This window comes from Prunus avium, chromosome 1, assembly GCF_965620075.1.
Source record: "Prunus avium chromosome 1, drPruAviu1.hap1.1, whole genome shotgun sequence".
Lineage (NCBI taxonomy): Eukaryota > Viridiplantae > Streptophyta > Magnoliopsida > Rosales > Rosaceae > Prunus > Prunus avium.
In genome coordinates this window covers 38,949,987-38,972,500 of record NC_142284.1, presented here as the reverse complement: position 1 = coordinate 38,972,500, position 22,514 = coordinate 38,949,987, and the positions used below count along the sequence as shown (strand labels likewise).

General features: G+C 37.1%; 4 protein-coding genes across 5 annotated transcripts; 3 read left to right on the top strand and 1 right to left on the bottom strand.

The window, feature by feature from the left end:
* Positions 1-236: 236 nt before the first annotated feature.
* LOC110773360 (Protein phosphatase 2C family protein) lies at positions 237-3,111 on the bottom strand. Its single transcript, XM_021977872.2, has 5 exons — positions 2,584-3,111; positions 2,308-2,469; positions 1,786-1,956; positions 1,509-1,688; positions 237-1,087 (listed from the first exon to the last, which is right to left on the bottom strand). The coding sequence occupies exons 1-5, from the start codon at positions 2,872-2,874 to the stop codon at positions 509-511; spliced, it is 1,383 nt and encodes a 460-aa protein (XP_021833564.2). The 5' UTR covers positions 2,875-3,111; the 3' UTR covers positions 237-508.
* Positions 3,112-3,822: 711 nt separating this feature from the next.
* CSK (chloroplast sensor kinase) lies at positions 3,823-7,362 on the top strand. Its single transcript, XM_021977888.2, has 9 exons — positions 3,823-4,417; positions 4,519-4,680; positions 4,782-5,108; positions 5,259-5,324; positions 5,414-5,482; positions 5,573-5,665; positions 6,017-6,225; positions 6,405-6,678; positions 6,802-7,362. Exons 1-9 carry the CDS (start codon positions 3,980-3,982, stop codon positions 7,054-7,056), a joined length of 1,893 nt encoding a protein of 630 aa, XP_021833580.2. The 5' UTR covers positions 3,823-3,979; the 3' UTR covers positions 7,057-7,362.
* Positions 7,363-11,111: 3,749 nt separating this feature from the next.
* Positions 11,112-16,414, top strand: LOC110773368 (lysine ketoglutarate reductase trans-splicing protein (DUF707)). Of its 2 annotated transcripts, XM_021977880.2 has the most exons (15): positions 11,112-11,499; positions 12,632-12,718; positions 12,832-12,943; positions 13,035-13,190; positions 13,914-14,018; positions 14,419-14,502; positions 14,587-14,702; positions 14,784-14,885; positions 14,976-15,089; positions 15,184-15,240; positions 15,347-15,413; positions 15,520-15,573; positions 15,658-15,732; positions 15,824-15,859; positions 16,008-16,414. In XM_021977880.2, the coding sequence occupies exons 2-15, from the start codon at positions 12,699-12,701 to the stop codon at positions 16,119-16,121; spliced, it is 1,212 nt and encodes a 403-aa protein (XP_021833572.1). In that variant the 5' UTR covers positions 11,112-11,499; positions 12,632-12,698; the 3' UTR covers positions 16,122-16,414. The 2 variants fall into 2 exon arrangements, with proteins under 2 accessions (XP_021833572.1, XP_021833573.1); XM_021977881.2 differs by lacking the exon at positions 12,632-12,718.
* Positions 16,415-18,144: 1,730 nt separating this feature from the next.
* On the top strand, positions 18,145-19,684 carry LOC110773359 (RING/U-box superfamily protein). Its single transcript, XM_088247614.1, has 2 exons — positions 18,145-19,058; positions 19,515-19,684. Exon 1 carries the CDS (start codon positions 18,339-18,341, stop codon positions 18,759-18,761), a length of 423 nt encoding a protein of 140 aa, XP_088103740.1. The 5' UTR covers positions 18,145-18,338; the 3' UTR covers positions 18,762-19,058; positions 19,515-19,684.
* The last annotated feature ends 2,830 nt before the right edge of the window (positions 19,685-22,514 follow it).

The following is a 22,514-nucleotide window of genomic DNA, read 5'->3' as shown; positions in this document are numbered from 1 at the left end:
GTTGATTATCTAAGAGAGTAAAATACAAAAGCTAAGGGATTAGGGAGGTAGATTTACAATCTCTGTATTTAGAGAAGTTGGTGGGGGAACAATAGCAATTCATTACCTCTTTCCATATAAGAGCACAATTGATGACGCAAATTAATGACTTTTTTGAACAATCAAGCCAGTGTTATCTTTCTGAACGACAATTAGAGCTCCATTTATGATTTTAGTTCTCAGTGATTCACTTCTCATATATGAACACAAAGATCTTCATTTATCACCACTAATATTCGGTACTGCAATTCCTAGATTAATATACAGATGCAGATACATCAAAGGCGAGAAAGAAGTACTAACGAAAGAGTGGCCATTAGCACTATCATTGAGCTTTTAAGAAAGAGAAAAGTTATTACTGGCAATTAAAGAATTCAGGAGATTAGACCCTGCACAGCTTTCTGTATAGCTTTCTGTATAGCTTCCTTAACTACAGGAGAAAGGAGTACTGCAAGAGCAGAAATGCCAATCAACTGAGCTGGCATCTGAAATGATTTAGATCAATTATCATCACAGTGATGTCGTCCAAACTACCCCTACTCAATGCAAGGTTCACAAGCTCCTTACAAGCAGCCACCAGTCCACCGGAGGCTGGTTGAATCTTCATATTTACTCGCTTTACCAATGATATTCTTCTTGACTTTGATGGAGGGCTTTCATTTTCACTTGGAAAGTCATTCTCACTATCTTTCCAGCTACTAACGGTCTTCTTATAGCCTGGAGATTGAGGATCTTTTATGGGAGATTCATTCTTCATGTTTACTCGCTTTACTAAAGATATTCTTCTTGACTTCGATGGAGGGCTCTCATTTTCACTCTGGAGGTCATTCTCACTCTCTTTCCAGCTATTGACTGTCTTCTTATAGCCTGGAGATTGTGTGCCTTTAAGTTGCTTAACTAGCGAAATTCTTCGTAACTTCGATGAAGGGCTCACACTAACACAGCCATAGTCTTCCTCATTATCCTTCAGTAGATCACCTGAGGGTCCCGATTTTTTCTGAACTGAACATAATCGGGTCACCGTATCAATGGCTTCTTGGTTGCCAACCTAGGAAAAACCATCAACATCAAAGTTTGAAAGGACTGACTTTCATAATTTTCAACAGGAATGTAGGCTCGGATACCTCATTCATGCTACAGGGATATATACATGATTTGCCATTAACGTTGATGCTAATGCTGCAAAAGTGAAAATAAATGGAAACTAATAAATCTAATATCGGTGACCTAACCTAAGCTTTATCCTAAAACATATGCCATCCCAACGCCTGAACCAGCATATCTGCTAAGATCACAAAGACCTATCTATGCAAAATTCAAGTCAATATAAAGTAAATTCAGAACCATTAAGGTGAACCTAAGATGAGTTAAGATAAGAATGGCTCAAACAAGATAAGAATTTGCCCCTTTTTAAGATAATTCCATAATTTAACATGGATTTTTTCATGCATGAAAATCTCTCTGCATACCTCTCCCCACAGTCCATCCGAAGCCAATACAAGAAATTCCATATCTGGAGTGAGCTGTAGGATCTTTGTTTCAGGCTCAGCCAGCACCCAGTCTTTCAGATGAGCATCTCCAATGCTTCTAGAAACAGAAAGAACCCCATGAACTCTCCATGCTCCTCGGTGGAACTCTACATATCCTCCCTAATGACAATATCAACAATTATCATCAAATACTTTAAGTTGTCTCTTGTATGTCAGTACCATGTAATGTAATTGTGACAATGATTATGTTAAAAACCTCATTCTCTATTCTTTTGCGTTCGTCCTCCTGTTCTGCCGTATGATCCAAGGTAAGAGCCTCCGCCACTCCACCTCTACAAAGAACAGCCCTGCAATCCCCCAAGTTTGAAATAACGACCTCTTTCCCTTCAATTAAGGCTGTGACACAGCAGGTACCACTTTCTAAACCCTGCATTTACTCACAGCCATCAATAAAGATTTCGATGATACAAAAGGTCAGGAAAGAAGACCAAGCTTTGTCAGTGAATTGTCTCCAATTGGTAGTAAAATATGCCTAATATTACATTTATTCAGAGCCAACAGCATTACCTTCAACAATTAATGAAATGCACTCAGATGGGAATCAATTCATATGAGCCGAACACCATTTCTATGAATTAGGACTAATCATCAATGAAATTTTCTAAACGAATTGGACCGAATCCTCACTTTTTTACATTTTAAATGTCAGATTAACTGCTCACATCTCTAACATTAATCAGTCGTGAACATCAAATAAAGAATCCAGAATTGCAATTACCTGTTTCAAGAACTCCTGGTCTGTTTTCAGATACCCAGCTTTAACCGCCTCTTCTATTTCTGTATGCACTTCCATCATTTCAAGAATATTATTGTGCAAATTGTCAGCAACAAAATCTGCAGCCTTCTTGCCACCATGCCCATCATACACCCCAAAGAAACCCTACACATGAACAACGCAAAAACCAAATTACAATTAAAAAATAACTCTAAAAGATTGTAGATATATAAGCATATAAATAAGGAAAAACCATAAAGATTTTGGCAATTTGTTTACCTTCTTGGAGTCGTTGCCTTGTAAGCAAGAAACTATCTTGTGGGTATCTTCCATAAACTTTTTCTTGCCTTTGGCGGCGGAGACCCCAACTCCAATCCCACTGAAGCAAATGGCGTCGTTCTCTGGCGTGAAATCTCGGAGCTTTTCGGTTTTAATTTCTTGCAAGACGTTTGGGATCTCAATCATGGGGGGTCTCTTCCGCTTCAGAGAAGAAGAAGCGGTAATGGGATCTACTGTGGCGGTAACCGCTGAAGACTCAGAATGCGAAACGGCGAGTTCTGAGCTCGCCATTGTTGTACGGATTGTTGTCGTTGTTGCCGAGAGAGAGAGAGAGAGGGAGAGGCAGAAACAGAGGCTCCCAACGGCTATATAGAAATTTGACAGAAAGTAACGGGCAGGAGTGAAGTGGGCAATCAAAGCAAGGATTTGAGGAGGCAGTTAGGGTTCGTGGGGTCAAACTAGGAGCCGTTAGGAGTGCGGTCAAAACTTTGAAATAAATTTGGTTCGAGAAAATTTTCGCAGATGAATTTAACAGAAAAAACAGAAATTTCAAAATATGAGTTCATAGTTTTTATAACAATGTTTGACTCCTTTTTTAACCAAAATAATAATTTTTTGACTAATTCTGTTAGGGAGTTTTTTTATTTTTAATAAGTGATAATAATCATTGATGAAAAAAAGTATAAGGCTCAATCAACTAAAGCGATGAATATAAGTAAATCAATTTATCAATTAAAATAGATTAAAATGAACAAAATTCATCATTAAATTATTTTTTAAATACATATGAAAGCTCAATCAAGTAAGGTACCGAATATTAATAAATCAATTCATCAATTAAAATCGATAAAAATGGACAGAATTCATCATTAAATTATTTATTAAATATATATTATATATATGAAAAGCTGCATATTTGAAGGATAGTTAACTACTCCACCGAAGTAACATATATTTGAATTAGGATAGTTGACTACGGTAAGTAAGTAGACTGTTTCTTGCACCGAAATTAAGTAACTTAAACTATTGCTTGTATTAATACGAAAAGCTTTAATAAATTCTTAACCATGAGGACGAAAAGGAGGATAAAGGTTTAAATCAAAAAATTGGATAAAGGTTTATTTATTTTAGGCTTTTATTTGAACAGCGTAGCGCCAATTGGGACGCAGTCTTCAACCAGAAAGCTTAAAAAAAAAATTGGGACGTGGAACGGTGTCGTTTGAAGGAAAATGGCATTCAGTAATTTCGGTTAGGCTACTTTGTCGGTTTGCCTGCTTAGCTTAAGCCTTCAACGGAAAATCAGTTGCATTTATCGGCAGATTGACTCTTACCTCCGTCCACTCACTCTGACTCGATCAACTCAACTCAGCACAGGCTCCTCCTCCTTCTTCTCCAAATGCTTCTTCTCTCTGCAACCACTCACCAACACCCATCAATTTCCACTTCTACAGTCCTCTTTCCCTCTATTTGCCACAAACTCCCTGCCTCCCTCAAACCCAACGCCACCTCCGCTCACAGACCCCATGACCTCCTGATCACCAACGCCTTCTCACCCTCCTCCCTCCAAAACCCTAACCCTAGCACCCCCCAGACCATCCGCCACGTCACTCACTCTGCCTCCGATGGCGAACCCGAAGCCAATTCCATGGTCCCCTCTGCCTCCGCCGTCGCCTCCGCCATTCGCAGAGCCTCCACCTCCCCCGTCGACTTCATACAGAGAATCGAAAAGGAACAGAAGAGAGGCATCGTACTCCCCAGCCCCGATTTCCAGAGACTCTGTATTCAACAGTTGGACATCTTTCGCCGAATCGTCGATCCCGATGCTCTCCTCTCGGTCAGTTTATGGAAAAGAAGATGATATCGTTCATTAATTACATTCCCAAATTAGCTAGTGCTGTTTTTGTATTATTAATTTTGGATTATATATATGTATAGGTGTATGTAAGGCCAGCTGGTAGTTATGTGATGGACCGATTGGAGCTTCGTCGAGTAACTTGCCATCCAGGAGCTAAGTCATCAGACATTGTGATATTAGTTGGCAGTTTCAGTGTTGCCACTGGTTTTCGCGCCGCCGAAGCAGTGCTTTCCAATCACAAAGTAGATGACTGATTTTTTTTGGTTTTAGACTTTAATTTTAGTTGTTGATTGATAATGTATATTGTTACTGAGTATATTCAGTTGGAAATTGAATTTTGTAGGTGGAAGTTATAGCTGAGTGCAAAGCTGCGGTTTTCCCCATGGTGAAGCACCCCTTTGTGGTGGGCTTCTTGGTTGCTGAATTTCCCAGGATGGAAATGCCGCCACATGGCGGGAATGTTCAGTGTGAGGGCTGTGATTTGGTTCATCGCCTGACTCCTGAGGAAGCCTATGCTTTGCCTCCGAGCTCCAATATCAAATCTTGGGATACTCAGAATCTGGAGGATCAACCAGAGCCATTATTAACAATGTACAACTTTAGTGCTGAGCAGAGATCAAATGCTATCAACATTTCTCGGTCTTTAGCTATGGCATATGTTATGGATCAGGTAGTGTGTGCTACACTGTCAGAATGCAGTATTAACTGTGAAATAATAATAGTAATTTCTACTTAATCCTTTATTGCGGGCATGACTACTTTTTGTCTTTTAAAGTCCATTTATCTTAATTTCTGAGAGAAATGCTTACTTCTTTTGCAGAAAGCGATGCTCCTCCAGCAATCATCTTGGCAGAACAATGTTAGGATGAGTAGTCTGGTTGAACAAGTAAGACAACTGTTGTTGCATTTGCGATTTGGGATTTGTATGTTCTTATGGAGTGATTGTAATTTTCCTATCATCGTGTGTTCTCCCAGATTCGTGGTCCTCTTTCTAGCCTTCGAACTTTAAGTAAAATGTTATCCATGCATATGAAGAGAAGTGAGGTTTGCCTTCTTATTAACTTATTTTAATTTTTAGCTTACCGATATTCATTTTATGTCCTATATTTACATTGGAATTATATGCTTATGTAGATTTCTTATGACATTGTTGAAGATATACTGGTGCAAGGCGACCGTATGAAAGATACCCTTCAGCAACTCCAGGATGCTGTTTACTTAACCAAGGCACTTAATCTCTCTCTCTCTCTCTCTCTCTCTCTCTCTCTCTCTCTCTCTCTCTCTCTGTGTGTTTACTTGAACCAGACTTATATATGTATATTCTCATGTCACTAAGGCTTCTTATGCTGTCTTCAAGGAGTCATAGTCTGTTTATAAGCAGTTTTCAAGTATTCATTTTGCCATTTTTAAGACACTGTCCCTACTGTTGTATGCCTTTTCAACATATCCTGAGATATGCATGTTCAAGATATTCTTTGACCCTCTCTGAGACTGATAATAACTTTAAATTTTTTAAGTTCTTCTATATTATTCTCTCTATAGGCTAGACACACTGACTTTTTCATGTGATTTTTCTAGGCTAGTATCATGCACTACGGTGAACATGATTCAACATATTCCTATCCTGACTCAGGGAAGCCTCAGGTATTGAATAACCTTCCCAAGGATAGTTCCAGCATTAAGATGCAAGTTTCAGGTGAACAACTTTCTCTAAATGCTGGAGCCAAGGATATGGAGATGCCCATGCCTCCTCTAGCCCTTGCTCCTTTACAGCAACATGGAATTAGGTAGGTTATAAATTCTGAGATTCATCACTTCAGATTGCAAAGAAAATGAAAAATAAAATAAAACTGTGTATTTCACTACAGTTTTCATGACTGCATACGACTCCTTCTGAATGCTTGGCACAAGAGTTTTAAAACATGCAATTTTCATTTTGCTAACGCCTGTCAATTATGTCAGGAAGACCATGCAATGTTTCTGATATACTGGCAGATTTGGTTGAAGCTGTAAGACCTCTTGCTCAACACCAGCAGCGTGTAGTAGAACTGAATGAACTTGGAACATCTTTGCAAGTTGCTGTAGAAGAACCTGCTTTGCGACAGGCTCTGAGCAATTTAATTGAAAGTGCATTATTGCGTACGCATAATGGGGGAAAGGTAGAAATTGTGTCTACTGGAGCACCAGCAGGTGGTGTTCTTGTAGTAATTGATGATGATGGGCCTGATATGCACTATATGGTAATAGTTGCAAACTTTGGACTATGCTAAATTAGAGAATTAAGTTTCTGCTATTCATCATTTGTCACTCACCGCATACTGTTGGTCATAGATTTATTGTATTGTTGATGTATTTTTCTTCAGACGCAGATGCATTCTCTCACTCCTTTTGGAGCCGATCTCTTATCAGAAAATATGGTTGAAGACAACATGACATGGAACTTTGTTGCTGGAGTGACTGTTGCTCGTGAGATACTTGAAAGTTATGGCTGTGTTGTCCGTGTCATATCACCCCGAACCACAGATGCTCCCCTTGGAGCAGGTGGAACTCGAGTAGAACTCTGGCTTCCTTCTATCATGGAATTATCCAGGATTAATGACCCTGCTCCGGAGGCGTAGCTTCGTAGCAAGAATTGAAACTGTCCTCGGTAAGACTGTTGTATGGAATAGAGAATTAATCCTGCCTCTATCTGATGATTTGCGAGAATGAGGTGGTAGAATTTGGAAAATGTTTCATTGATGATGCATCTAAAATTTGCAATTTCGAGGAAGTTGTGTATAGATTTTACTCCCCTGTCCACAACATGAAAACTCTTGTACAGAAATAAGCTGAAATAGGGCTATTGGAAGCCGCATATATGGACCAAAGTGTTGTTTCATAATTCCATCACTCATATGTAAAAGTTTTTACATAGCTTACAAACTTACTGGCTACAATGACTTAACAGACTTCGATTATTGAGCGTGTTTACTTTTATCCATCACTTCATCAATATACCTTTCCTAAATTGACATTGCGAATGATGGAGGGGTTATTTTTCTTTTTGGTATTTTAGTTTCTGGGTTTAGATTTGGTTATGACGCGTCGTTTTCATATTTTAATTAAATATTTGGTCATATCATTTGAAATTAAATTAAATATAAAAGTCAAGTCTGTGTGTGTGTGTGTGCGCTACAAACCTGGTTGGTTGGGTCATTAACCAACTCCATCAAACCCACAGGGACAGTATTGAATTGGCCCGCATAGACAGTTTCCTCCATTCGTGGCCTCTTGACTAATCAGTGGATGGCCTACCTTGATAAAAATTTATAAGGATCGATCGAATACTCATGTGTTTAAGGATTTTTAAGAAATCATGAACTTATACACAACTACAAGATTTGGTTTTTCAAAAGAGGATGCGAACCATTCAATCCTTAAAAACAATCATGAAATCATTTTAAAACAAAACAATGTTTAACTCCAAAAAGTTCATCGCTCTCCCTGTCCATGAGCTCACTCATCATCATGACAAAGGACCCTGCACCTGCAGCCAAACCCCTAACCCCACCACATTTGTGCGCGACTCCCAACGCCTAAACGCGTTAAAGCCATCTCATTGCTTGGCAGATTTGATTAATTGGCTTTTTCTTTCAAACAAAAAGAATCATAGAATTGGTTCATTATACAAATTAACCCTTTTCTTCTTTTAATACATTTTTGTTCATTTTTTATACAAGCGATATTTGGAGAGGGATTATTCAAACACAAAATCTCAGGTATAGTGATAACTGCTCTTAAACACTTAAGTTACAAACCTGTATATATTTTGTTCATTTATTTCTCAAATTTTATATAAATTGTGAGAAATCATATGTCAATTATGTCGCGGTCATATAGAGTTGTTGGCCAAATAAATTCTTCCTTATCTGAACAGGAAGGAATGATAGATACTCTTCCCATGGCATTCTCTTTGACACATTTAATTTCTTTACTTTGCAAGCAATGTAATTTCATATTAACTTTGTTTAGATCCAAATAATTTAGACCAAACATCTTTTGTAACTATCAATTAGTCAACAATAATTAAGATCCCATTTGATAACTATTTTAGTTTCCAGTTTTTAGTTTCTAGTTTCTAATTTTTAGTTTTCATTTTTGAAAAAGTGAAAACATAAAACTATTTAAAAGTTGTTTGGTAACTTTTTTCAATTTTCAATTTTTTGGGGTCAAATTGTGAATTTGAGATCATAGAATGAAAATGCATGCTTCAAAGAGTTCTTAGTATTTTTCAATGAGTTTTTTGGAGTTAGGATTATTTTTTTTGTGAATTTTGGATATGGAGGTCTCGAGGCTTTGCATGGGTCCGCAGCTAAACGCAAGAGTCAAGAGGAATGGTCTGAGTCGAGAGGTCTCAAATACCGAATTTTGATAATTGGAGTGCATTATATGTATGGTGGTGATGTAAAATTATTGAATGAAAAAGAAGAAGAAGAAAAAAAAACTGAAAACTGAAATTGCTACCAAACATGTTTTAAAAAATAGAGGTGATTTTGAGAACTAGTTTTCCCTTTTAAAAAAAAACTGAAAACGAAAACAGTTACCAAACATGTTTTCAGTTTTCAGAAAATAAAATGAAAATAAAATGTTTACCAAACAAACCCTAAGTTTTTTCTTTTCGAATTAATAAAACTTTATGAATGTGTTATACTGTTTTTATTAAAATGATGTGGCTAAAGCGTTAACGAACATGTCGTTGTGGGCCCCTCTAAATAGTATTTGCGCACCACGTTGAAGCACCAAACCAAAATGGCTGGCGTTTCGTTTAAAAAAAAAAACCAAAAACCAAAACCAAAATGGCTGAAGGTGGAGGGCCCACTTGTGGACTGGCTGGCCCTCAAACGTTAATTCCGGGGCAGCCCTGGACATACGGCTCCTCTTATTGGCAGGGTCAAACTTCAAAGTCAACCAAAGTAAGGTGACTGATTGCTTCCTACGCCTCTTTGAATCTTCTCTACCGTCTGATGGACGCCATGAATGTGGAAATCTATAGATGAGCATAGTCAATGATTTAGGCAGCCTCATAAAATCGCATGTCGACTGTATCTCCCAAAAAAATTCTGATTCCCTGATTAATTAATTAATTATCTTATGAAACGGTTTATATGGTTGTTATCAAGACTTGTTTATATATATATATATATATATATATAAAATTCTCATCTATATATATAAAGCAAAAAGCAGATAATGGTATTTTGAATGTTTCACCATTCTCTGTCTTTTGCTTTAAATCTATATATATAAAGCAAAAGGCAGCGAATGGTGAAACATTCAAAATACTAGAAAATACTATTGGTTAATGCAAATATTAAGAATTGAAATTATTAATTAAATAAAGATAATATGGTAAATTCATACTTTTATATTAAAAAAATAAAAATTAAAAAAAAAACAGATAATTAATCATATTTTTATGAAACACAACTACCCATTATTTTTTTAATTCTAAAATAAATTTAAAATTCAGGCGCAGAAGTGGGTAAAAAAAAACTTGAAACAAAATGGTATACTTTTTAGTGCATCGTTTATAGGCACTTATATTTGAAAAAATGTGGCAATATAAATCCTATTGATTTATTCCTTACAAAAATCGTATTTATTTCTTCCTTAAAAAAATTACTTTAAAATGTCCCTAGAATCTCCAATCATTGAACCTTTCTACTAGCTGGTGAGAGTGCGGTAGGAAATGATGGTATATATATATATATGATCCTACATTAATTTTTTTTTTCTTTTTTAAGTTTATGAGTTGGCGGGTACAAGGGAAGGACAAAAAGTTAACCATACTTACCCATTTAATCTTTTTATTTTTGGCAGTGTTTTGTTGAGATATTTTTTCATAATATTTGGAATTTATATAATTATTTTGTGAAACAAAAAAAAAATAGAAACAGTTATAATCGGATAACTGCCAATAGCTAACTCATTTTTTCAAAATAAATAATCGAGAGAGATAATATAATTTTAAAATTAAGTGTTTCATCAATACATAATGCGGAAATATAGTTCGAGGTTATTGATTACGCTAATTTTAGACCGACAATGATTTGCGAAAAAACATTTACAGTTCTGTTTTTTTTTGGTAAAAAAAATTATCCTAAATTAATTTGGTTTCCTTTATTCGTTGACTGCAATTATGCAAAGGCAGGACACAATAGACTTGACCTCCTTCCCACAATTTATTTACAAATTCAAAACATAAAAAAAACAAAACAAAAACCCAGCATTAACCAAAAAACCCTAGTATATTTGCTTCTAGTTGCTGAATCGAGAATTTTAATCATCTTTAGGTATTGTCTTTAGTTCAATTTAATATGTTGTTGTGTTTTGGTCATTAGAGAAGATTTACCTATATTCGATACATCATTGTTTTATATTTTTGTTTGTTTATGAGTAAAAAATCATCGCTTATTCTAAAAAAACAACAACAAAAACAAGAAGAAAAGTCGAAAAAGCAAAAGCACTAAAAAGCCGTTGCATTGTGCTTATGGAAATGATAATAATAAATATAAGTGGGTTACCAATTAAGGAGTGATCACGAGTCTGGTTAAGGTCAAAATCCTAATAAAATTCATTTTTGAAAATAAGTTAGGTTGGTAATTAGCAATCTGTTTTTCTTACTCGTGTTGTTTAGTGAATTTAATTTGAGATCTCTGGAGAGATAAATATAAAATCTCCATATTTCTCTCCTTGTGTTTCCCTCCCGAGTCCACCCAAGTCTCTCAGCTCTCTCATCAAATCACATACAACAATACAAATCGTCACTGCCAAAGGCCCAAAGCCAAACACACACACAATCAACGCAACCCTCTGCAAAATCACAAAATCATAGTTTTCTTGCTCTCAAACTGAAATTGCTGCTTTGCGTTTTTTTTATTTTTTTAAATCTTTTTATTATTTCTCTCACGCTAATTGTGCCCCGAGATCACCAAGTCCTGCAAGTGCTTTTTCGCGTGATTCTCAGCTTCTGAACCACTTTTCTCTACAGCAGATCTTGCTCAGCTATTCAACTACATGAGGTCGGTTTTGTTCTATTTCAATTTCTCTGATTCACTTGTTACGCTTCTGTTTGGATACTGAGATTAAAAAAGAAAGAAAAAAAAAAGGAGAGAGGTAGAGTGCTGCTCAGCTGAGCTCGATATAGTTGTTTAGCTTCTGATATTTGCATTTGATTTTATTTTTATTTTCTGCTTTTATTTTCAGTTTGAATTGGTTTGATTGGCAGAGCTTTAAGCAATCCGAGATATCAATTTTTCATTATAATTTATTTTGTCTCGCTATTTACGAATTTGCTAGATCCTTGTACTGTTTCGTTTGCGGTTTTGGTCTTGGAGTTTTATATTTAATTTTTAAGGTAATAGAGATGTGTGATCGGAAAGGCTTGATGAGTACATTTATGCAAATGTTTGATTATGTGAGCTAACTTAGTGATCGGGTTTATGCTTTTGGTCGTTGTGTTCTTTATCTTTGAAATTAAGCAAGCCCAGCTGCTTGTCTGTCTTAATTATAACAGTGGGGGAGGAAATGGGTCTTTGTTATGTAGTTTGGGTGTTAATTCAAAGGGATCACGTGGTCTACTTTACCACGGAGGATTTTGAATGGGTGTTTCATTTGTGACTTTGTTTTAGCTACTGATTGTCAAATGGTAGCACATGGTTGCTTCTTTCTCGGCAGAGTTCTTGTAGAGGGCAAAGAGGAACGAGCACATGATTTCTTGCTTGTTGTTTCTCTATATTGCGTTTGAAGAATGCCTACTCAAAAAGGTCTGAGTATAAGTATGCAATTTCTGCTGTTGGTCAATGTATTCTGTGGGTTCGATTTGAAACACAGGGAAAAGTGGGATGTTGTTATTGAGAGAGATATAGAGAATACATCTTGCAGGAGCTCCTTAACCTTTTGATGGTATAATCAATAATGTTAGGTTAGCAGCTTGGGTTGTGAGTTGTAAGTGCTATACCCATCTACTTTTACGGTTTTGTCAACCCTGATATTGTGTTGTTTTAATAGAAACAAATGTTCAGGTCATTCTCGTAGTCGTATAATCTTGTATTACTGAGTCGTAGAGTCTTGCTTAAATTATTGTGTTCCTTCATGAGGGTCATCATTTCTTTTAAGGGGAATTCTCAACTAAAAACCTGTTAAATAATGCAGATCAGCTATCGCTTTCTACTTGCAGTTCATTTTTCCGTGAATTTATAGTCAGAAGCTTGTATATAACATGGGAACCCTTTCACGCAGGTTAAATTTTGTGACAGTCTATTTTCATCGGAACGGGCTAACTTTTGTTGCTCTTTAAATTTATTTTAGAGGCCATATCTTCTCTAACTACATTTGCATCTTGTTGGCTGCAGTGCGGGTGGTAGAAAACCAAACGAGACTATGAGGCTTATTGTGACAACTTTTGTAGGAGTAGTTTTTGGATTCTTGATAGGTGTATCCTTTCCAACCTTGTCATTAACAAAGGTGCACTATTTTTTTTCCGGGTATCTGTTACGCTCCGCTTTAGTACTTACCCAGATGATGAAACATAATTAATGTGTGTAAAATTTGACAGCTGAACCTCTCATCCAGCCTTCTTCCAAATGTTGATCTGTCGTACAATGAGGACCAGAAATCAGACATCTCCAGGGAAACAATTCTAAGTGCTTGGTCTTCTACGAGGAGTAATAATAGCTCAACTAAAGCTCAGAGTTCAAATGGTACAGCAAGGGTATACCTCCTCTCCCTGACATTAGCAGTAGTAGAAATTCCGAAATGACAGGTTCTACATCACTGTTAACTCTGTATGTTACTAAGGGGTGCATTGAATCTTAGCTACTTCATAATTCAAATCCAGAACCAGTTCAATAAATGCATTTGAGGTTCTTGCGCTGTTCTACTACAGTACCTAAATTGGCTTCTGATTTTGGTCAAACGGGAGGGAAAAGTATCATTTTTGGTCAGTCCCAACTGGAGACGTTCTGGTTTAATAGTATTGATCCTTTGATCATCATTCCATTAAGCTCAATAAGGACTTCCTTAAAATAGAAGTAAATCTTTCCAAGGTTAATTGTTATAGTTCTTGGATTATAGTGTGGGAGCCATGATTCTCAACTGAACCCGCTCTCATTTATATGATTTGCAGAAGAGACAGATTGAGAAAGAAGGGGTTTCATTTCCCTGATATTGTTCACAATCTTCTCTCATTACTTTTATATTCCTTGTAAGATGAGGTGGCTTCATGTAATCACTGAATCATATATGCAATCTTGTACTTGCATGCTGGGACTCTTTTGCTTCGTTTTCATGTAGTTTTACTCTGAGGAGAGGCCTGATAGTTGCTGAAAATATGAGTATCATTTCCAATATAGTTCACAGCTTCCTCTTCTGGCATTCCAAATTCTCATTATATAGGCACTACTTATCTGAAGTTTAACACTTACATTTCCTGCAGATTTGGGTGCCGTCAAATCCTAGAGGTGCAGAAAGACTACCACCAGGAATTCTTGCAGCTGAGTCAGACTTCTACTTGCGCAGATTATGGGGCAAGCCCAGTGAGGTGTGTATTCTGCTGTTACTTATGCAATCAACATAGTTACAATTTGGACTTTCCACAACGCCTGGAATAGTCCAATATATACTGAAGATAATGCAGAATGAATGGTGTTAATGGATTCCATTAGCATTTGATGTTCAGGGAACCATTTTTTGATATGGAGTTCTCTGTTATCCTGATTTGAGTTACTCGGTAATTTATATGGCATCCAGAAAAAAAATATATCATTTGACATGTACATGGTGATGTTTTTATGAATAATTTGATTTCTTCTTCTTCTTCTTTATTTTTATTTATTGATTTTTTTATCTACCCCTTTGGTAGAATTTTTGTTTTTGGAGGCATAAAGATACTTCTGATTTCAATATACTGCACCGTGATTCATTTAAGTTGGCAATTACAGGACTTGACCATCAAACCAAGGTACCTTGTAACATTCACTGTGGGTTTGAATCAGAAAAAGAATATTGATGCAGCAGTGAAAAAGGTCTCTCTCTCTCTCTCTCTCTCTCTCTCTCTCTCTCTCTCTCTCTGAGGTGGACGTGTGTCACTGAATATGTTTCTCTCACAGTTTTCAGAGAACTTTACAATTCTTCTTTTTCATTACGATGGCCAAACAACTGAATGGGATGAGTTTGAGTGGTCTAAGCAAGCTATACATGTTAGTGTCCGTAAGCAGACCAAATGGTATGCACAATTGCTAACTACTATCTGTACTTCAATAATGAATTGTTTCCCTGGTTTATGACTTTAAATTTTTTTTCAAAGGTGGTATGCCAAGCGATTTTTGCATCCTGACATTGTGGCCCCATATGACTACATATTTATCTGGGATGAAGACCTGGGAGTCGAGCATTTTAATGCAGAGGAGTGAGTGTTGTTTACAAAGTAATTCTTTTAGGTGAATTTATTAGCCTACAAAAAAACTTTCTTATGCCTCCCTTTCCAATCTAATTTCAGATACATAAAACTTGTGAGGAAGCATGGCTTGGAGATTTCACAGCCTGGTTTGGAACCCAACAAAGGCTTAACATGGCAGATGACAAAGAGGAGAGGTGATCGTGAAGTGCACAAGTAAATCATGAGACCTAAACTGAAATTTATTTATATCAGATTTAGTTTAAAATTTAGGGAATAATCTTGTAATCCTTGTTCCCAATTATTCCAGACAAACAAAGGAAAAACCTGGCTGGTGCACTGACCCACATCTGCCTCCATGTGCAGCGTAAGACATTAAGATATTAAAGAGGGCATTTTAACTGCTGTTTGTATAAGATTTGATCCTATACTTCCCTTTTGTCTGACATTTGTGTTTGCTTGTTTTAATTCAGTTTTGTTGAAATCATGGCTCCAGTATTTTCTAGAAGTGCCTGGCGCTGTGTGTGGCATATGATTCAGGTATTAAATATTGTAATCTTGTTCATTATCACCACTTGTTTGTGTCCTTAATTGATGTAGCAGGCTTGTTTCCTAATTTTATTATTGCAATACTTGATGATTGCAGAATGACTTGGTCCATGGGTGGGGTCTTGACTTTGCCTTGAGAAAATGTGTAGAGGTGAGTGACCCACGTTCTATCCTCTCCTGGTGGGATTCCAAGGGAACTCAAAAGTTATTATTATTTTTTCTTTCTTGAAAACAGCCTGCGCATGAGAAGATAGGAGTTGTAGATTCTCAGTGGATTGTTCATCAAACCGTTCCCTCACTTGGAAACCAGGTAAATAGCACTTCTGTCATTTCACATTTCCTTACTAAACGTTTTTTCAGATAATAGAACGAAATACTTAATCATTTTTGGCTTTCGGTAGGGTGAATCGGAAAATGGAAAAGCACCATGGCAAGGGGTATGTTGAGCCTCTTATTCTAACGATACAAGGGTTTTGCTATCTGTCTATCGACCTATCTATTGGACACCAAATATATTTAACTGTTTGTTGGTAAAACGCATATATAAGTTTGCTGATAACATTATTGTATATATACTGGTTCCAGGTGAGGGAAAGGTGCAGAAAGGAATGGACAATGTTCCAGATGCGGGTAGCGAATGCAGAAAATGCGTATTTTAAGGCCATCGGGGTTGATCCTTCCAATTCGACGACCAATTAGGAAAAGCGACGATGACAAGACGATGACAGAGCTGCTGTATACACTCAATGATCATGATCTCTATCTCGCTTAGAGTTTTACATAAGTTTGTAAAATCCATTATAATCGCCATATTCATTAATTGACAATCACAGTTTTAGGCCTTGAGTAAAACACGACGTCAATTAAATCCTTTAGAGTTTCAGTGCTTAGTGACCTCTACTTTGAGTGGGGTGTAACATATTATTGTTAGAGATATGTGCTTGTTAATTAAACATATACTATATACCAATAAATTCGAATTTTAAAGAGCCGATCGATTCTGCTACGGTAGAAAAACCCTTCTTTTATCTTATTATTGTAATTTTTTCAGGTGCAAGTGTAATTAGTTTAACCAAGTAAAATGTAAGGAGCTGGAGCTGGAGCTGGGTTGTGGACTTGTAGCTAGAGATGTGCTAGCTAGCTTCCATGGAAAAAGGTTGCCAGGCAAAATGTAGGGGAGGATTGGATTTGAAGACAACCTTCATTTCACGTGGTTTCGCGTTTCATGAGGAGCCGGATCTTGTCGCGTAATGCCTACAACTGTGGTGGTCACAGTTCACTAAATCCTAAGAAAAAGATTAAAATAAAATTTGTTTGTGTCCTCGTATCACGGTAGTGCAAAAGTGCAGCAAAATTCATTGGTATTTTGGGTTACATGTTTCAGATGAAAATATCTCTCGATAGTGAGATTTCAGCTACCGAATCTTTGAGCACCTCTCTAGACAGTAGCTACCTATTACCAAGCTGCCAATATCTATTTGCACCCTAATACAAGATACACTTGAGAATGACTTATTGAAATGCTAAGGACAGTTACCTGCGCTTAAATCCTAAATCCTAAATCCGAACATTTGACGGACAGTTACCCACGTGCGCATGGACAATTGTTAGCACCAGCTGATGATGGTAAGTGTGATTCGAGCATTACAAACATATTAAGTTATCCGAACCAGATAACTTGTGGGCTGATTTTTTTGTGGTGTGATGTTTGCTTGATCTTTGAAAAATTCTGGTGTGAATGCGATGGCTCACTGCCACTGCAATGAATTTCAGAATGCACATACAATTAGAAACGCGTTACAACTGTCCGTGAGCAAGCAAAATTCATCAAACATTAATCGAATCAGGTTTAGTTTTTGGGCAGTGATGATGATTTTTTAGCACAAAAACGTGGACCACTCGCTTGGTTTCGAGAAGAAGTTATCAAATAATAAATACTAACTTTTTCGCACGCGTTTTCGTATATTCGAAAGGTTTTTTTTAAAAAAATTAAATTTATTTTAAAATAAAAAAAGATAATAGGTAATTGTGTTTCATAAAAATATGATTTATTATCTAATTTTCTTTTTAATTTTAATTTTTTAAAATATGAAAAAGTGTGAATTTACCATATTATCATCATTTAATTAATAACTTCAATTCTTAATATTTGCATTAACTAATGACATTTTTTGGTATTTTGAATGTTTCACCATTCTCTATCTTTTGCTTTATAAAAATATGATTATTTGAGGGATATATTAGATAGACGTTCGGACTACATATATAAACAAATAGTTTTTATTATTAGTTATTTTTATATATATAAACAAATAAAAGGATATATATTGATATACCGACAGAGTCCCTCCACAAAATCATTGGTCTTCCACTCGGCAACTCCTCCGGGAATCAAGAAACTTCCACTCAACAACTGAAAGGTCTCAAAACCTGCCACAACACACGAACCCATTGGCGCTCACAAAAGCTCCGTGGAAACGTGGCGACGTCAATTTTACCCTTTTTGTGCCAGTCAGAATGTCGGCTTTTTATTTTTTATTTTTTTTCACTCCATTATATCAAAAATAACCAGTCACTATCTAAGCCTTTCACAGAACCTTACACGTGTCGCCACGTGTTGCATTTGAATCATGAACCATGGTTAAATCCGTCATCTACCGTGGTTAACATGTTGGTGGCTACGGATGAGCCTCTAGGTATATTTATCAGTAAGCCCAAGTTGGTTTTAGTAGTAGGTGTGTGGTTTTGGGCTTGTCATTTGGAAAAGCCAATTCCTGCTTCCCATCCCATTTTTTCCATTTTTTGGTGCCTCTCTGGGAGACTCTTCATTTGCGCCATAGATTTTGCAGAAACTGAGAGGTGTTCTCTGGTTGTAGGGAATTGTGGGTGTCTTGAGAAATTAACAGAGAAGCACAAATGGGGCTCTCAAATTTTCCTAGTGCAGCAGAGGGTGTGCTTCCAGTGCTGGTTATGAACACAGTTTTGTCAGTGGCTCTGTTAAAGAACATGGTAAGATCTGTACTCCAAGTGATCGGTGCCAATGTGAATTCTCAGAGTTTTGAGGAAAACCCAGATGGGTGCCCAGCAGAGATAATTGCAAGAGAGAGAAGAATCTCCATTTGCCAGTTTAAGTCTCTGTGCCACAGCAACAGGCCTAACAATACTTGTGTGGCCAAAACGAACAGTGGGGCAATGGAGTGTTGTGTTTGTCTTTGTGGGTTTGAAGCTGAGCAAGAGGTGAGTGAATTGTCCTGCAAGCATTTCTTCCACAAAGGTTGCTTGGAAAAGTGGTTTGACAACAACCATTCTACTTGCCCTCTCTGCCGCTCTGTTGATTAGATATACAACAACTCTACTGAGGGTCTTTTACTAAGATGAGTTTTTTGGCTTTGGAAGCATTTCAGCTGTACTTTTGTTTTTGTTCTTGTTTTTGGGCCTTCTCCTTCCCTGTTATTTTTTAGCACAAATTAGAGAAAGTTCTGTAACAATGTTGCTTTGCTTTATTTTGTGTGTGTACAAGTACCAAGAAGATTAAAAAGAATAAAGGAAGCAGGGGATTGAGGCATTAATTTGAAGCCACATCTTCAATCTGGAGCAGAAGGTTTGGGACTTGGAATTGGACAGAAATTGTCTGAGGTAATTTCCACCACACAAAAAAAAAGGAAAAAAAAAGAGAAAAAGAGTGGAACACAAGTCTTGAAAGATTTCAGCATGTTTAATTTATGCCATTTATAAAAGAGACATGATTCAGATACTATTTGGAAAAACAGGCTCTCTTTTTTTTCTATCATTTGTTTTTCTAAGGGAAATCGAATGCTTTTATAAAAAGAAAGTTTGATGCTTTTACTTTTTTTTTCTTTTTGGGGTTTTAGAACACAAATAACTTAGAAACACCAAAGTGCACAAATCAGCAGCCTTAATTTGGACTGACGGCATCACATGAGATACAAATAAATAGGCATGTGGGATTAGTTTCTGATCTAAATTATGTGTAATAATTAAGTTGATTGAGTGGCTCTAGTTTAACTATGGGCCACGTTCAATCTTGTCCTCTGTCTCTAATTCGAGAATGCCTTTTTTTTCTTTTTATAGTTACATCAGGAGGGAAGAAGCCTTGGGGTTTCAATCCTGGTGCCGAGCAGAGGGGAAGGGTGAGGGCTACAACTACTGTAGTAATTCGAGCATGCCTTTTAAGCTGTAATGAGATGTTCTGGTGTCACCAAATTTTCCTCAAAAATAGAGATAGGGTTTTATTTCATTTATCTAATGCACAAGTTGTGTAATTTAACATGCATAAATGAGAATGAAAATAAGAATTTAGGTGTTGGGGTTGGGTTGGGTTGGGAAGAAGATCAAGAAGACAGATTCCAAACTTAAAAGAAAAGCTGCAGTTTCATAATTCATAAGAAATCGTCAGCCTTTACATACCAAATATCAGATACAAATTTGAAAGCAAAGCTTTGACATTATTTATCTGGTAACATATATAGCACAAGTTAGCCCATGCCCTCTGTAATGTATTATTGAGGGCTGATAATTAACCTTGAATATACAAGGGGGGGTTGTGCTTAATAATCTCTCAGGCTACTCTGCTGGCTCATGAGGAATTTCTTATGCTCGAACTTGATAAACTGATCAGCTTCATCATCAACATCTTCTGCCTTTTGAACCACATAGTTCTGACGAACTGGAGTGTGCTGATATTGTGCCACGTATGCCCTCCTTGTTCTTGGGGCCTCCTCCACAACACGTTCCTCAAACTCATTGCTGAACTTGACATGGTGTTTTGGGCGATGCTGATGGGGTTCAGAAATGGGCCTGTTAGGCGTAGGAGCCACTACTGTGGTTACAAAGAACGGGTAGTCGTTTGAGTTACTACTTATGAACGACATTTTCTTTTTTGTAGTTTTCAAACGCTTTGTTTAGTAGGTTGGAGGATGCTGAGGTGAAGGGCTTGTATTTATACAAATATATATGGTTAAGGTTATATTCTTGGGTTTGAATTTTTGAGCTGCATTATATCTACAGAATAAAATTTTATTCTTGAACGATAAGATTGAATCTAATGCCTCTCTTTCTGGCCAACTTAGTGGTCTACAGAATCCCATAAAGAAGAAGCACTAAAAGACTTCTCTTGGGATTTTTGGATTACAAAAAGTTAGATATATTGGGGAGGAGGGAATTTCTAAGGCACTTGTAACTTTATCAATGGAATGTTTAGAACGAAATTCGGATTTGCATCAATGGTCAAAGCCTTTATGATAACAATTTGAGGAAACGAGTTTCGATCTTGCCAGGAAGCCAATTTGTATCCGTCACTTCATTGATTTGGCTATTTAAGATCACTTTCCGGAATTGAGTGTTCAATTTCATAATAATTAAGAAGTTCTAGCTACTGATCCATTAGAATTTTTGAACATATTAGATTCTGTTTGACAATCATTTCAATTCTCATACCATGGGATATTGCTAATTGACAACAATGACAGATGAAAAAGATTAGTATTTTACCACACCTTCTTTGTAAAAGAGAGGTTTGAAAGGCAGTTAAAAGTATGGTAGATTTTTGAAAGCGACTTTATTGAAATTCATGAACATGTGGTGATCATGGAGCAATTTTTACCTACAATTGGCACACTGTCGGCAGGACTTTAATAACATAGGTTTTTCAAGATTCAGATAACAGTGAATCGTCTTTCATAAGAAGCTGACACAATGAACAGGACATATAAAATTATTTTTGGACCACCATGAGAGTTTAATGCTTGGAGGTTCGGACAAGTTAGGGAACTTTTTATTTTAGCAGACACCAGTAGGGTTTTTTTTTTTATGACACGGGGTAAAAACCCCCAAACAAACCTACACAACACGAACTAAACGGGGCCTAGAGACCCCAATCATATCATCAAGACATCAACCAAAGCCGCTTCAGCCCAAAGAGGCAACGAGTCAAACCAACACACGCCTAAGTCCAGATCACCAGTAGGGTTTTTGTTCTCCCCAATTGCAGGCTAATATGTGGTCAACTTTTCAGATACTTCACTACTGAATTTTAATTCAAATAGACGAGGGTTTTGCATTTCTTCTTTCTTTCTCTTTCCATTTATCAGATTCAGCAAATTTCAACTGATCTAGCTAGAAGGTGGGAGGAATGCAGGGGAATTGAAAACAACCAAACATCCTGGATTATCACCAGCCAAGTTTTGTATTAGTAAATACGAGCTTTTTATTTATAGCTTTTGGTTCAGAAAGTAGCAAAGAAAGGAGCAACTGAGCATATCATACAGTAATCTTAAAACATCAAAGTAGAGGCAGCAGAGCATTTTGCAATGACTTAGCACCAAACAAACTTTGATGACAAAAATCTCTCCCATTTTAGGCTCCCTTTGGCATCCACTCAGATTCCTAGCCCCCGTTGCGCTTCCACCTCACGTTATCATCGAAGCCATGGCAGTACTGAAGGCCGTCGTGATTACCCCAAACGCTGCGCTCATATCTCATTTCCTGCACTCTCATTGTTGCAGGAACATGCACCTCATGGAAACTAGTCTCACATTCAGAATTCTCCATTGCATTGCTGAACACAGCACCTTGTGAAAACTGTGAGGCGTTGGTGACGCCTATGAGAGGCATTAACTTTTTGGCACCAGAGGCATGGTTATAGGAGCCACACCATCCATTTTGGTTCATGTTTTGGGCATGCCAGCTGCCATGATGCAACTGCAGAGCTTGGCTTCCATCAAACATCAAATTGTGCTTCAACAGCTGAGAGTTGAGGCATGAAGAAGGCACAATCTGAACACCTGAAAAGGCTGAAATATGGTTGTTGCGACAGTCATCTTTTGAGTGCCAAGCTGCCTCCTGGTGCATTGAATAGCTCTGTTGCTGAGCCTCCTGGCGCATGCCATAGCTCTGCTGCTGGAACCCGAAGGCACGACGCATTTTCTTCGATTGGAGTGTCTTATTATGTCTGTAATATTTCGATCTGGGTTGTCTCTGATCATGTTTGAGGTGCCATTTATAGGCTTGGTTTGAATGTAATGCAAGTTGTGACCAGATAAGAATGCATTTCAATCCGTATATTTTGAAAGA

What these genes read in the sequence shown, in the direction of transcription:
- LOC110773360 (XM_021977872.2), bottom strand. Translation starts at nt 2,874, where the DNA reads ATGGCGAGCTCAGAACTCGCCGTTTCGCATTCTGAGTCTTCAGCGGTT. An exon ending in ACCAGGAGTTCTTGAAACAG is followed by an intron (nt 1,957 to 2,307) that starts GTAATTGCAATT and finishes GAGTAAATGCAG; the next exon opens with GGTTTAGAAAGTGGTACCTG. An exon ending in CGGATGGACTGTGGGGAGAG is followed by an intron (nt 1,088 to 1,508) that starts GTATGCAGAGAG and finishes GGTTTTTCCTAG; the next exon opens with GTTGGCAACCAAGAAGCCAT.
- CSK (XM_021977888.2), top strand. Translation starts at nt 3,980, where the DNA reads ATGCTTCTTCTCTCTGCAACCACTCACCAACACCCATCAATTTCCACT. An exon ending in TTACAGCAACATGGAATTAG is followed by an intron (nt 6,226 to 6,404) that starts GTAGGTTATAAA and finishes TATGTCAGGAAG; the next exon opens with ACCATGCAATGTTTCTGATA. An exon ending in GGCCTGATATGCACTATATG is followed by an intron (nt 6,679 to 6,801) that starts GTAATAGTTGCA and finishes ATTTTTCTTCAG; the next exon opens with ACGCAGATGCATTCTCTCAC.
- LOC110773368 (XM_021977880.2), top strand. Translation starts at nt 12,699, where the DNA reads ATGGGAACCCTTTCACGCAG. An exon ending in CAACCTTGTCATTAACAAAG is followed by an intron (nt 12,944 to 13,034) that starts GTGCACTATTTT and finishes AAAATTTGACAG; the next exon opens with CTGAACCTCTCATCCAGCCT. An exon ending in GGTGATCGTGAAGTGCACAA is followed by an intron (nt 15,090 to 15,183) that starts GTAAATCATGAG and finishes CAATTATTCCAG; the next exon opens with ACAAACAAAGGAAAAACCTG.
- LOC110773359 (XM_088247614.1), top strand. Translation starts at nt 18,339, where the DNA reads ATGGGGCTCTCAAATTTTCCTAGTGCAGCAGAGGGTGTGCTTCCAGTG.